Source organism: Dipteris shenzhenensis, chromosome 8 (genome assembly GCF_047967505.1).
Source record: "Dipteris shenzhenensis isolate YYH24624 ecotype China chromosome 8, Dip_SZ_1.0, whole genome shotgun sequence".
Taxonomy (NCBI): domain Eukaryota; kingdom Viridiplantae; phylum Streptophyta; class Polypodiopsida; order Gleicheniales; family Dipteridaceae; genus Dipteris; species Dipteris shenzhenensis.
Window position 1 is genome coordinate 44540263 of NC_141603.1, and position 15513 is coordinate 44555775.

Consider the following 15513-nt stretch of genomic DNA (forward strand, 5'->3'; position numbering starts at 1 on the left):
TAAGGAGATGCAAAAGCATGGTTGCAGACTGAAGTTGTTACCTTCAGGGCTGCTCATCCTTAGCAACAAAATCCAAAGTACACAGTGGTGAGAGCAGCTTTCCTTGTACGATTTGCACAAGCAGGAGCCTTAATGAAGTCTGGAAAGAGCTATGCTCAGTGAGACAGGAGGAAGAACAAGATGTGAATGAGTACATAATCCAGTTTGGGAGATTATGGAGTTTGTGGTGCGAAGCTCTTGTTCCGGAAGGACCACCTCAAACGATCAAGCGTGATCGTTTCATAGCTGGCCTAAAGCCTACACTCAAATTGAAAGTGGAGCTGAAGAATCTAGATAGTTTTGAAGATGCTGTCAGAGTGGCCAAGGAGAAAGAATGGAAAGTCCAGAGACTGAGGTAGCTTGGCATGCAAGAGGAGCCTAAAACCCTGGTCAGCACGCCAGAAATGATCAAGGCATATGTAGAGAGAGAGCCGGTGTCTGTTCCTGTACAGGATGACTCCCTGAAGAAGGACTTGCATGATGCTGTAGAGCTTATGAAGTCACTCAGTCTAAATTGGATGGAGACTATAGGAAGAGGAAGAGGACGAGGTGTGCAAAAAAATAGGAGAGATGTACAGGCTGGGAGTGAAGGAAATACACCTAGAACAGGTAGAGGACAGGGATACATGAGCAATGTGAAGTGCTGGAATTGTGGAGAGTGGGGACATATCAGCCCTCACTGTGATAAGCCAGCAAGAGTAGGTGGAGAAGTTTATCCTGTGATGCAAAAGACAAATGATAGGTCAGGAGACTTCAATGTGGAAGTGAAGGATTTGAATCAGCCTACCAGTGGAGTCAAATGGGATGATAAAGGAAAAGGGAAGGCAATAAGCCAGATTAGGGTGGAGACTATTCCGGAGATCATAAGGAGTGCAATAGGAGAGAATGGACCTTCTGCAAAAAAAGGGAAGCATGTGGAGTTTGATCTCAGCCCTCAGTCTCCTAAAAAGAAGAGTCGGAGGCCCAGGAAACATTGCAAGACTTCAGATTTGCATATGGGTCAAGGACAAGGAGGAATACACACTGATGAATGATTTGAAGGGGAGAACAGCTAATATAACTTTTGCACAGTTACTTGGTTTTTGTCCGAAGCTCAAAAAAGAATGGAAGAAGTTGGCTAATCCCAGGAAAAGTAAGAAGCCTATGAGAGGAGAGATGGAGATGATGTCTATATAAGATCTTCCAGATTTATGCCCTGCAGTGGATGCATGGTGTGGAGGTATGAGTGTTGGAGAGAAATATGTTGATGGCGGTGCACAGATAAGTGTCATGACTCAGGCATGTATGGAGAGGTTGGGGCTAAAATTGAATGCACATTCAGATTTTAGGATCCGATTGGCAAACCATGCGAAGGTGAAATGTCTGGGTATATGCATGGGAGTAGTAGTGGATGCTTTTGGAGTATCCTGTTGCATTAATTGCCACATTATGCCTGCTGGTTTGGGAGCATACCCATTGATTTTGGGCAGACCTTGGATCAGATAGGTAGGAGCAATACAAAACTGGAAGATGGGTACAATTACAGTGCATAATAAGAAGGGAAAGGCCAAGAAATTTGATATGAGCAGCAAGCGGGAAATAGAAGAAGAACCAAAAGAAACAAGCATGGAGGAGGAGTCAGATAGTGAGACTGAAGAAGAAAGTACTACATCTGAGGAGGAGGGGCAAGTATCATTTCTGTTGAAGGAGTCTGATGCATATGAGTTGCAGGCAGCAGAGGTACAAGAAGCTAAGGAGGAGAGTAAGCTTGAAGATATGGATAATTTGATGCAACCCCCACCTTCCCAGACAGAAAGAGAAGAGATATTGCTGTCCATGCTAAATTTCAGTCTGGAAGAAGTGGAAAAGGAGGAGTATATGAGAGTCATTCATCAGTATCCAAAGCTATTTATAACCTCACATGAAGAGATCAAGGGTTTCAGATGTGAGCCAATGCACATTGAGCTAAAAGAAGGTAGCAGGCCCATTTTTCAGAAGTTGAGGAAGACACACAGAGAGCTTTTGCCCGTGCTGAGAGAGGAGTTGAATAAGTTGCTCAAGGCTGGGCTGATATATCCAGTGGAGCATTCAGATTGGGGCAGTCTAGTGGTAATCATTCCTAAGCACACAGGAGGATGGAGAGTATAAATTGACTACAAGCCTCTCAATGCGGTAACTAAAAGCAATCATTATCCTCTTCCTTTTATTGATGATATATTGGATAGCGTGGCAGGGTATGAGAAATACAGTGTGTGTGATAGATACTTTGGATACTTCCAAATTTCAATTGCCGAAGAGGATCAAATCAAAACTACATTCATCACACCCTGGAGTTGCTTTTGTTACAGAGTAGTGCCATTTGGATTGAAGAATGCACCGGCATGGTATCCGGAGAATACTGATGAAGTGTTAGCTCCTTTCATTGATAAATTTGTGAGAGCATTTCTGGATGATATATGTGTGTATAGTTCCAAGAGAGAGCATGCATGGAGGCTGGATCAAGTGTTCCACAGAATGGATGAAGCAAGAGGGCAATTCAACCCACGGAAATGTCATTTGGGATGCTCCAAAGTGAAATTATTGGGACATATAGTATCCCAAAATGGCATTGAACCTGATCCAGAGAAGGTGAGAGCCCTTATCTTACTTCTAGCTCCCTCTACGTCAAAATAGTTGTAGACTTTTGTGCAAAAAGTGAAGTATATGACCACATTCATACATTTAGTCTCTCAGCTATTGTATCCTTTGCAACAAGCTATGAAAGAAGAACCTCTGCAATGGAGTGAGGATTGTACATGAAGTAGTGTTCAATAGAGTGAAGGAAGTGTTGGGAGAGATTGCTTGTGTGAAAGCTCAAGATTTCTCTCAGACCTTTTATGTGAACCCTTCATTTGGACCTGATGCTGTGGGAGCCATTTTATTGCAGAAAGGGGAGGAGTCCCGATATATGAGGCCTGTGTATTATGCTAGTAGAGTCAAAACAGAAGCAGAGAGGAGATATATGGAGGCAGAGCTGATTCAGTCAAGCTTGGTGTATGCTTGCAGGAAGTTCAGGGCATATCTGATCTCAAAGCCATTTGTGATTTTGACTTGCTACCCTTTATTGCCTCAGCTTGTTAATAATTCAACACTTTCTCGAAGCATGATGAAATGGTTAGTTGAACTACAAGAATACACTTTCTCATTTTTGGTGGAGAGCACTTCCAGAGCCACACTGGCAGATCTGTTAACATACAAAGAGGGCCCCATTTTGGTAAAGCAAGTAGAGAAAAAGATAGATAAAGAGGAGCGTGCTATCATTCCAGGAGCATCTATCTTGCATTTTGATGGCTCATACAGGAAGAGTTTACATCAAGCTAATGGAGGATATGTGATTACTGATTCAGAGAGCAAGCTGATTTAGAAGGAGGGAGTCCATCTGGAAGCCGGAAGTAATAATGAGGCGGAGTATGCAGCATTATATGAGGGGTTCCTGGCTGCACTTAAGCTGAAGATTCAGAAGATAATGATCAAGGGAGATTCTCTACTTGTTGTAAAGCAGGTTCTAGGAAGTTGGCAAGCAAGAAACCCGAGGTTGAGAGGGTATCTAGCCAAAGTAAAAAGGCTGCTTCAACAATTTACAGCATGGAATATCCAGCATGTGCGAAGGGAGGATAATCAAATGGCACATGAATTGGCTCAGGAGATGAGTGACCAAGATCCAGTGATAGCAAAGCTTGAAGATCCACTGTACAGAGGGAGAGAATTCCTGGCTCAAATAGTGGATTTCTTACTTACTGGACATCTACCTCGGGAGCTTAAGAAGAATAATAAATATCACTTCATATGGAAGAGCAGATAGTATATGATGATTGATGATGAGCTTTACATGAGAGGAGCTGATCAAATCTTGAGAAGAGTGCCCTGGAGAGAAGAAATATATTATATATTGTCATCTAGTCATGAAGGAGCTTGTGGAGGACACTATGCTTTTAAGATTACACTGTAGAAAATACTTCTAGAGGGTTATGTGTGGCCTTCAATACAGAAGGATGTGCAGCATTGGTGTAGATGCTGCCATGAATGTCAGAGGATGGGAAAAAGAATTCTTAAAATGGAGCCGAGAAATATTATGCTGGTTTATGATATCTTTGAAAGATGGGGGATAGATGCAGTTGGTCCTCTACCCAGAACTGCCAGAGGGAAATGTTATATGCTAACTGCAGATGCTAACTGCAGTGGAGTATTTATCAAAATGTTATATGCTAACTGCAGTGGAGTATTTATCAAAATGGGTAGAGGTGAAGGCAGTGAAGAGAGTGGATAGCAAAGGGGTTGCTGATTTTATATATGAACACATATGCTGCAGATTTGGGATTCCCCTAGAGTTACTTTCAGATAATGGTCCTGGATTCAGAGGAGAAGTGACAGATTACTTATGTAGCAAGCTGAATATAAATCAGAAGTACATCACCCCATACTACCATCAGTGCAATGGGTTGAATGATAATTTTAATGGGGATTTCAAATTGATGATGACTAAGATGACTGGGAGCCACACCAAAAATTGGGATTTGGAGATGAATAGAGTTTTGTGGGCATACAAGGTAGCGGGTGCCATTGGATGTAGAGATACCAGCTTTGAAATTTTTAGTTGAAGAAGGATATGAGCCTATAGACAGCTATAGGGAGAGATTACTAGCACTGTAGGTAATGCAGTTAGACAGGGATTTGGCTTTTGAGCATTATGCCCGAGTGCAATTGCGGAGGCAAGAATTGGAAAATGTAAAAATCAAGAAAAAAGAAATCGAAGATGGAGACTTGGTTCTCAGATACAATAGCAAACTGGATAGTACATTTCATATTGCATTTCAAACCAAGTGGGAAGGTCCATACAGACTGGAGAAGAAATTTGAAAATGGAACTTATCAATTGACTGATTTAGATGGTAAAAAACATAAGAAGAGAGTCAATGGTGCCCGGTTGAAGAGATACTTTGCACGGTTGATGGTAGCACTAAAAGAAGAAGATCATGAAGATAATGAGCAATGGCAGAATCAACAAAAGTCAGTGCAAAGTGAAGAAGAAGAAAATTTGGATCTGTCATCTCTTTTTGGCTCACTGCTGGACATGAATGTCATAGCAGAAGAAAGGGGTTGCTAGAGATGTGTGGACAAAAATGTAAATATGTTTTTTACTTGTTGCATGTTGATGGGTAGGTGCATAGCTATGTATATAGCTAGTTCATGGTGGCATTGAGTTCTGGACACTCCCAAAAGGACTCTACACTGATGTACAGATGGTAGAAACTTCTACAAGGATTTCTAGGAAATGATGAAATGCAATGTGGTTGTACCAGACTTCCAGAGCAAGGGTGTCCAGTGTGTGGTCAAGTGAAATGTTTTTGGGGTTATGTAAGTCAAGTCATGAAGGGTTTTTTTTATATTTTCCTGAGTCAATGTGTACTTGGATGTTACCCATGTCAAGGGGCTTTTTATTTGTGTGTACGGGGGCGCATGCAAGTTTTAATGTGCATGCTAATGTGTGTGGAATTGTGTGACTAAAGGTCCAAAATGTGCATTTAACGTCATTTGGGGAAAATGTTTTGAGAGTGGTAAAATGTCACTGATGAGGTGGCAAATTAGGCTGAGGTGGCTGGACTGATTGGGAAGGCATCGTGCTCATGCATGTGGCTACGTGATAGAAGAGGGAAGCTTCTGGTTGATGAGTAAGCATGGTACGTGGAGCTTGGGCTTGCAGATAAGGGAGAAGTGGCAGGAGAGAATGGGGGGAGAAGGGGCTGTGAAGAGCGTACAGGCTGGTTGGAGGCCATTGCGATGGTGGGAGGCTCGTAGGGTAAAGAGGAGAGAGTAGCTGAAGGAGCACAAATGTTAGCTGGTTGAAGGGCTACACTGTAGGAGGGGGTTTCCGTAGATGAAAGAGGGTGTGTGGGCATAAGCGAAGGGCTAAGCGCCTATGAAGAAAAAGGCCTACGTACGTGATGAGACGGGTGTAAGTTTCCGACTACAGGAACTCTGAGTATATGAGCTCTGAGAACAAACATAGCCTTGCATCGGATGGCATGCGTTGATTGAAGGCTGGAAAGAACTGTACGGGTTGGTATGGAATCTGAAGCGTGGGCTTTGTACAAACTGCAGTACGAGGTTGTACAGGGTGTAATTGCTTTGATTGGTACGGGCCGGTAGTACGGTACCTTGATTGCAGGCTGTACGGGCACGTACGGGTCATTAAATATGTCTTCTACGAGCTGTACGGAGGATGGTCGTCAATAAATGTAGGCTATACGGACTACTGTGCATGGTTGTACGGGGTGTAAGTACTTGTTGTCATACGTATGATTGTACGGCTACTTGTACTGTGAACGTACCTGTAGGTTTATAGATGATTGTACCCGCCGCTAGTTCTTCATTTGGATAGTTTGTGGGCATGAGGGGCATAGGTTGGCCGTTGCCTCAAGTTGTGTACTCATGGTTGGGTAGTGTTAAATGCTAATTACTTGGGAGTGAGCAAAGTAATGATTACAGAAGAATGCACACAGAGGTTATACTTGGGGGTCTTGCTGGCCATTGAGCAGTGGGTTGTGGGTTCATAGTATTCTGAGGCTGACTATTTTTTGAGTTTTTTTGGGGAAGTTCAGTTCAGAGTTCAGTCTATTTCGGGCTGTGTAGTCTTTCCCCTCTTTCAAAGAGTCTATGTGTGTGTTTGTCAGATTGTGTGGGAGATAGATTTGTTATTTGTGTACTCTCGATATCTGCTCTGGAACTTAGTCCATCTATTAGAAGGCTAGAATTTGGAGCAAATCTTCATGTTGAAATCTTGTATTCAGAAGTGCATAAGCATATCTGGTTTGTGTTGGCTTATATGAGAGAGGAAGAGCGGAAGGATTTGCCTTTACCATCAACAAGATTAGAGTTAGATGATGTGCTTGTTTTGAGCTAGTAAGAAATAGTGACTTCCAGGATCTATAGGAAGTCTGGTGCCTCTGTTTGGTGCTTTGGGTGAGCAGAAGGAAGATACTGTAGGGAGTACAAAGGCATAGTTTAGCTCTACCATTTTTTGCAGTCATCGTGTAGGCATGGGACCACATACGTCTGAATGCACCAAATCAAGCTTTTCAAACTCTTTATTTCCCCTTCTTTTATGGGATGATTTAGTCTGCTTCCCATAGAGACACTGCTCACAAAATTCAAAATCAGAGAAACTCAAATGCGGTACATAACCCAAATGGCATAAGAGTTTCATTCCATTGTGGCTCATGTGCCCCAACTTGCAATGCCACAAAGAAGTACTTTATTGCTCAGTTATTGCAACAACATGATCAAACACCACACTCAATGTTCCATGCCCTGGATTTGCTATGAGACTTCCCACTTTCTTGGGACTTCCCCCTGAACTGTGATCTGCTGTCCCTTCGCACATTTAAGGCTGCATCCTGCTTGTTGCTGTCCATAGACTTCCGTCTAATCTCCTCGGCCAACAAGCTACCCATAACATCATCAAATTTCAGTACTCCACTAGGTGCAGAGTTACTGACAGCTGTACGGAAGGTATCCCACTCGGGGGGGTCACTCATCATATGTAACCCTATCACGTGAGTTCAACAGAAGGATATTTTTAATTCCTGAATTTCTCAAAAATTAATATACATAAGGGAGCATTTAAAATGAAATGTAAAAAAATTTACAGATTTGTATAGAAAAAGGGTACGTTTTATTAAGGAAAAATTTACAGATAAGGGATTTTACAAATAGGCCTCGAACGCACGTGATATAGAGGGTTCATACATAGTGACCCCCCCGAGGTATCCCATGAGGATGGCAATGAACATAAGAGGAATATTGCCTTAGTCTCGACATCAAAATTCATCTTCTTAGCCTGAAGCTCGCTGAAAATAATATTGAATTCATTCAAGTGAGAAGCAATGGAGACCCCTTCCTTCATTTGCAGCTCAAACAACCTCTTCATGAGGTAAACTTTATTAGAGGCAGTCTCCTTCCCATAAGTGGCACACAATTTCTTCCACAAATCTTCTGTAGTCTGCTCATTTACTACTATGAAATAAATTGACTCCGCAAGATGAAGTCTAATAGTAGACTTTGCTAATGCATCCAACTCATTCCAATCAACCTCAGACATATCTGCAGGCTTAGCTTCAATATCTGCCAAGGGTTTAATCTATTTCTTTTGAATAAGCACATCCCTTATCTGTTCTTTCCACAAAGAAAAGTTTGTCCCATCAAACTTTTTAATGCTGAAAAACTACTTTTCAAACATGGAAGAGGATGCCATGATGCAAATGAAGTAAAATCCCAAATGCTAGTGCGTGCAAGAGAGAATCACACCAAATACCAGGTGCACCCAAATGTGTATGCCACAATAGAGTGAAATATCACCAAAACTCAAAGCTCAAAGCATCAAAAGATGCATCTGACTCATGTGCATATACTATGCATCCATATGAGCAAATCTGGCCCAAAAGAAAATGTCAACTGCAATGGCAATCCAAAATGACAATAAGTGCCAAATGGCTCAAGCATAAACACCGTCCATGGGCATATGCATTACCAATATCTCATCCAAGAGAGCATAACACTATCAGTGCATCACCTGCAATGTGTCAAAGCTGTCCCTTAGCATAAAATAGCATCCATGTGCAAAGCGTTCATAAAAAATAGCATCCCACAAGGCAATTTGGGCCTATCAACGCATCCAATAAGGATTGCAATGCATCCAAATGGCCTATAGATCATCCACTACAACCCAATGCACACCACGAATGAGCGCACATGGCTCAAACTGCAACCAGAGTGATCTGCATAAGGTATGCTCAAGAAATCATGGTCCCACGGCAATGACCACTATTGAAAATAGAACCTGAGATGCCTCAAAACATGGGTGCCATTGCATAATCGGACTCAACAAAAAAATCTGCAAATATCTCTCTTCTGTCGGAACTCCAAAATCCCAACAAATGAGTGAGAAATGGGGTCAACACTTATCCACTGCTATGTGGTATAAATCTAAGGTTTCAAAACCTTAGAATGAAAGAGGAATGAAAAATGCATAAGAGAGCGATGAAATCCAATACACAGAGATCTATAACTCTGAAAATACTCCACCGAATCGTGCAAGAACTGACAGGTAGGAACTGACAGGTAGGGGTTTTTAGGTGTCCGGAATGCAATGGGATAGATGGTTTTGGAAACCATGGTCCTAATCATTGGGTTCAACATGCAGATCGAAAAATGTTTTTGGAAACAGAAGTGTAAACTCCATTGGAGTGCGAATGATGAGCAACATAGAAGTTTTAGGACCTCCTGAGCCCACCGAAACTGCAAGATCTGCAAATGGTTGCTCCAAACTTGAGTTCCAACACCCGGGCTTAAAAACGTAGAAACTGGCACAGTGAGTTAGAAATCCAATGAAATGATCCCAGATTCAAGAATAAAGGTGTTTCCAAGTTCCTGAAGTGAAATGGATACCAAAAGCAATAGTTGCCTCTACAAGTCAATACGGAGTCTCTGTCGTCGAACGGAACAGGGAAAAGCTTAAAAAATGACTTTTTCTTTGAAAACACTTAACAGGCTCTCAAAACCACTTCACAAAACCAAAGTAACTTTTCCAAAGGTTCCTTCAAGGTCTCTGCACACTCGGATGCAAGTAAGGTCACCAACAAAGCTTCCCACAGAGCTTCTCCTTCCTCCCACAGAGCTGCTGAGCTTCCAGGCATTCACGCATGCTCAGCTACATCACCCGGGCTCTGATACCAGTTGAGAGTGCTCTCAACGGAAGCAAGAACGAAAGAGGGAGAGAGAGAAATAGAGAGCCACACAAGTTTTGGTGGGTGCAGAACACCCTAATCTTCTTTTTCATTTATTTATATGTGTTTGGGTATTGTACATAACTGGGGTAAAGGCACAGTGACCTTTAACCCATGCATCTCCCCCCCCTGTCTCTCTCTCTCTCTTACTCTCTTGCTCTCCTAACTGTGTGTGTGTGTGTGTGTCTTATCTCCCTCTCTCTCTCTCTCTCTCTCTCTCTCTATATATATATATATATATATATATATGTCTCTCTCTCTTATCTCTCGCTCTCTCTCCCTCCTCTCTGTCTCTCTGTCTCTCTCTATCTGTGTGTGTGTGTGCACGTGTGTACATGTCTCTCTCTCTTATCTCTCACTCTCTCTCCCTCCTCTGTTAGCAAGAGCAGGACACCAATCACAACGCCCATCGACCCTCGATGAAAAAGATGAACGAACGCGCAAAGGAGGAGATCGAGAACGAGTGCACGAAGTCAAAGCTCACTGACACATGAATAGCCCAAGGGGTCAACGCCAAATGAATGCAAGCACAGAATACTACGCTTCTTCTATAGAGGCAGTATTGACTTCACCCACTCGCATAGCTGCATGACTCACTCCCTCCAGTTGCATAGATGCAAACTTCCATAGAGGCAGCTTGAGGGAGCAAACTCCTGCAAAGGCAGCTCGAGAGAGGAAAACGTAGCCACAGCCCAAGGGTAGCACAAGGAGGGAGCACGACAAGCGAAGGAGTCACGGAGGAAGGAGGATGGCAAGCAGTGAAGGAGGAGGCCATTGCCATGACAGGAAGGAGTGAGGAGGCCATGTCCTTGCAATAAAAACCCTAGGGAGGGGGAGGGTTATCCTAATGATAACCCTAAAAAATCCCTCGTTCCCTTATCCTCCCTCTACACATGGACTATTTTCCCCCTACACCAATGTAACCCCCCACGTCCTCCCTCATCTATATAATCATTTTAGGTATAGTCTAATACCCCCTCCCCCCTAACTCTGCCATAATGCTCCACATCCATACAATGATAAACTAACAATGAGATAATGTTTTATCAATTATAAAAAATTGCACCCCACTATGCCAAGACTATCCCAACATGCTAGCAGCCTTTAAAGAGCGTAAAAGGCCATTGCACATTCCCGATAAGTAGTGAAAGTGAGAAAGAATGGCTTAGGCTTTTGCCTTTGGCATGCCAAAGAACAACCTCGTGTATTGCAAAACAACTAGCAACACTCTTACATATAGCCTCTTCCAGGTTCATCCTAATGTACTGCACAATCTAGGTGCCACACTCCCCTCACTCTCCTAAACAATAAGTTGGAAATATCACCAAACTAATCCACAATCATAGCTCCTACAGTAGTGGCATTACCATGCTGAACTCCCACATCTTCTTCCATACAAATCACCCCTTCATTCTCGGAGGCTGATTCTGTGGTCAATATTCCATGTGCAACAAATAGTGAAGGTCCCTCATTTTCTTCTGGACTTAGTTGGAGTTTGCATGCTGTATGCAGATTGAGCTACGTAATTGGATACGATACAGTTCATCAGCAATCTCTCTCATAGAAGGCCTGCTATGGCCTTGGATTGATAAGCAGCTGAGGGCCATCTCGGCCACACGATCAACGGCGCTCGTTTCTTCTGTAGTCATGGAAGCTGTGAGATGAGCGTCTATGAGTTCAGAGAACTCTCCTGTCCTCACCTTTTCTTTGCACAGTAAAGATTGATTGCTGCCCAGTGCCACAGGCGACAAAGAAGTTATTAGCTCGAGTAGCACCATGCCGAAGCTGTAGACATCGCTCTTGTCACTGAGGCGGAAAGTCTCAAAGTATTCAGGATCCAAGTACCCAAACGTGCCCAACACTGTCGTGAAGACGTGGGTCTCATCTGGTGCCCTTAGTCTTGACGCACCGAAATCGGCGATTTTTGGGGTGAAGTCGTGGTCCGGGAGGATATTAGAAGATTTTATATCTCTGTGGATGATCGGTGGAGACGCAGCAGAATGTAGATACGCTAAGGCATCTGCAGTTTGACGTGCGATTCGTAAGCGGGTTTCCCAGCTCAGGTTGTTACCGAATTTGCCTCGTAGATGATCCGATAGCGTTCCATTCGGAATGTACTCATAGATGAGGAGGGGGACTGGTGTCTCGAGACAGCAACCGAGCAGCTGAACAATGTTTCGATGTCTGATGCTGGAACAGAGAATGATTTCGTTGACGAATAGATCGGCTTCCGCAGGTTGCTGCGAACGGTTAGATTTCTTGATTGCCACAACTAAGCCATCCGTGAGGATTCCCTTGTACACGGTACCATAGCCACCACTTCCCAGTTTCATTGTCTCCGAAAACTTTTGAGAAGCCTTTTCTAGTTCACGTTCTCCGAAGAGTCTGGGCGTTACTTGCCCTTGGATGCCCGGTAGAAGCTCTTGCAATCTGTGACCACCGTGCAATCTGAAGTACCTTCGCCTCCTACGACTCGCCGCTCGAGAGTTGAGCAAGCAGGAAAGCAACAAGAAGACGATCGTCAGGGAGACGGCTAGCCCGACCGGCCGGACAGCTGAGAAGGTGAAAACAAAATGTAAGAGATGTGTGCCAGGAAAAGCTTCTTGGAAAGACATGCCCAGCAACAGATCCACAAACCTATTGTAAATGTAGCCCATGCCGAATTATTTCCTTCAATTGCGTTACATCCAGTTCCGTTGGTGAATCCATCTCCGACGTAGTTGAATGAAGAGCAAGTGCAGGTATACATGTGGAAACCTTGAATTTCGCTGCATTCGGCATATTGGGAACAGGCACATCCGGATGTGTTCCAGAGACTGGAGCAATTCTGAGATGTACTTTCAAACAAGATGCCCCATATGATGTCCAGAACATATGAATTACTTACAAAATCCGTGCTGGATGGATCGAATATCGTGGCCACGTCTCCGCATCCTTCCGAATCCCCTGCTGCAGACGCTTCTAGATATATTTGTGTCAATCCTGCTGGGAGCGAAACGAGGCAGCAGGGGTAGCTCGCGATAACAACGTTAGAGTCATCTCTGAGGCAAATATCTTCAGAGCAACCTGTCTGACAAGAAATTGAATAGCTAGGGCCACGGCGTAGGCTACTCGAGCCGCTGCACTTGCCGTAGGCACGGCATCCCACAACTACAAAATAATTTCTTTCGGATATTGCGAAGGGCCCGGTGAGAGTGAAAGATGGAGTAGAGGGAGAATTGCTTGTAGCGTTGCAGGTCTGAGGATGGGCTCTGACAGTTGTGGAGTTGATGGAGAAGTGATTTAAGAGAATTGGATCAAACTTGAGAATCAGAAAGTGGCCAGAGTCAGTGAGGAGGAAGGGTTACATGGTTGTGCCTTGCTCCCCTTTAAATAGAGTATGAAACAGTAGATACGTTAGAAAAGTTAGTGCACCCAAGAATTATGGCTTATTACACAAGGTCAGTCTCGAGTTTTCTTGCATCTGCGATGATCCTCCTCCTCCACGCTTCTACAGTCCATGCTCCTCCTCCTACACTACCACATACCTCCTCCTACTCAAAGAGGCCCACCTGTGGTGGCATTTCCATCCCCTACCCCTTCTGGATTATCGACCACGATCCCTCCTGTGGCATCGCATCCTCTGCAACTCCACCAGCATGAAGGAGAAGAGGGGGGGAGAGAGAGAGAGAGGGGGAAGGGGGGGGGCTTGCCTTGAAATAGACAGAGAGAGAAAGAGGGAGGAATAGCTGGAGATAAAATCAATCATAAAAAACAAAAAACAGACAAGTGGACCAATCAACAATTCACAATAAAAACTTTAAAAAATTCAGAAATTTGCCTATCTCCAAAGTTGAAGCCTTCACTAACAAAAAAAGAATAAGGCCTACCCACAGCAGGGCAGGCCAAAAAGTCACGTAACACACAAAGTCTTTCCGTAGTCAAGACGGAACTCCAAGAAGTCATGTAACACACAAAGTCTTTTCGCAATGAAGACGGAACTCAAGACTGTCCTTTTGGAATAATCCATAACTCTTGGGTGCACTAACTTTGCTATCCTATGTACTATTTCAGAATCTATTTGAAGGTGAGCAAGGCCAACAACCAATAGCCATGTAAAAAAAGGTCACGAGATCTTAACACAAAAAGTCTTGCCGTGGTCAACATGGAGCGAGAATAGTTGCAATCGGCATGCTTATCTTCCAAGAAAATTTCACTCATCATCCTATCAAGGGGCACACAGCCCTCGACCAGTCATGTGCTCATCGAAATCAATGAAGAAGGGAGCGAAGAAGGGAGCAAAGAAGGTAGCGAGGATGCGAAGAACTTAGATTAGTCGTAGAAGTAGTGCTAGCTACTCTTTTTTGTACTTGAAGCCATTGGCTTGGCTTCATGTCTCTCTTGTATATACACTTCTCTTATTTTTTGTACTTGAAGCCATAGGACGTGGCTTGGCTTCGTGCTATATGTACATACAAGCACTTTTTAGGCTATGAATTAATATACACTCCTTTTATTTTTTTGGCTTTCAATTTCCTTGTGCAACGTTCTATCAATGAATGCCTTATGAACTAAACGTTTTGGAGTTGTAATGTTTTATTCGGAATTGTAATCGTCGACTATAGACGTGCTTGGAATTGTGCTAATTAAAATGCGGTTTGCTGTAAGAATTGAATTGCACAATGTGGAAATGGGATTCTTGTAACCACATAGCATACACAACATACATAGCATTTTGTTCAACCACATAAAATTCTGCTTTTATTAAAAAAAAAGATTTTGTAGAGTGTCTATAAGCGTGTCTATGTACGCATCTTTTAATTTCTATAGAGTGTCTAAAAGCGCGTCTATAGGCACATCTGTCTATTATATAGATGCACCTATAGACACGGGTCTGTAGATGCGCAAATAGATGCACCCGTAAGTTTTTTTTAAAGTTAAGGAAACGCATCTGTGTGTGCGTCTGTGGGTGCTTTGTGTTGTTGTGTTATACATAAGCATTGAATGAAGCCTAGTCATTCAATCCTTATGTACATAATCATCTGAGAGTGCTACTTGCATACAAAGGAAACAACTAAATATGACTACAAATCAATATGAAAACCTTTTATCCAACTGATCGAAAAGCCTCATTTGATCGAGATTACCAATCCCATCTCGTCCTCCATTGATGCAATGGTTATGACCATAGTACATGTAGTTTACCACCAAAGCATTTGGAGATCCCTTGATTGCAATGGTCATGACTAGATTTTACATGCAGCTGATGACCAAAGAGGGTACATACCATGGATCCTTCTCATGTGGACCTCCATTGATTGCAATGGTCATGAGTAGATTTCACATTTAGTTGATGACCAAAGCGTGTGCATACCATGGACACTTCTCATGTAGTGCCTATGTACTACATCTTGATGTAGAGCAATGCCAAAGGTCGTGCAAAAAGTTTGGCCATAGTCAAACATGGAGCTCTTTATATGACTAGCCAAGTCCATTAAAGAAAAAGTTGGCTTCTCCTTAAGCCATGTGTATATGTTGGAATGTTGGATTACTTATGATCCAATGGCTCTAAATTTGCTTTTTCAATGGTGTATATTAAATCCAGGTTTGCTTAGACCTGTTTGACCTTCATCGCCCAATCTCTTCACTTTCTTGTTCTCTTCGCCCTTTGAGACAACAAGCTTGTGTTTGCAATA

General features: G+C 43.1%; 1 protein-coding gene and 1 pseudogene across 1 annotated transcript; both read right to left on the reverse strand.

Annotated features, from left to right (window-relative positions):
- Positions 1 to 10964: 10964 nt before the first annotated feature.
- On the reverse strand, positions 10965 to 12012 carry LOC147899559 (wall-associated receptor kinase-like 14). The gene has a single exon (XM_087378354.1). It carries the CDS (start codon positions 11614 to 11616, stop codon positions 11323 to 11325), a length of 294 nt encoding a protein of 97 aa, XP_087234480.1. The 5' UTR covers positions 11617 to 12012; the 3' UTR covers positions 10965 to 11322.
- On the reverse strand, positions 11642 to 12495 carry LOC147899560 (wall-associated receptor kinase 2 pseudogene; annotated as a pseudogene).
- Between the last annotated feature and the right edge of the window lie 3018 nt (positions 12496 to 15513).

Excerpts from the sequence above, each read along its gene's own strand:
- LOC147899559 (XM_087378354.1), bottom strand. The coding sequence starts at position 11,616 with ATGGTGCTACTCGAGCTAATAACTTCTTTGTCGCCTGTGGCACTGGGC.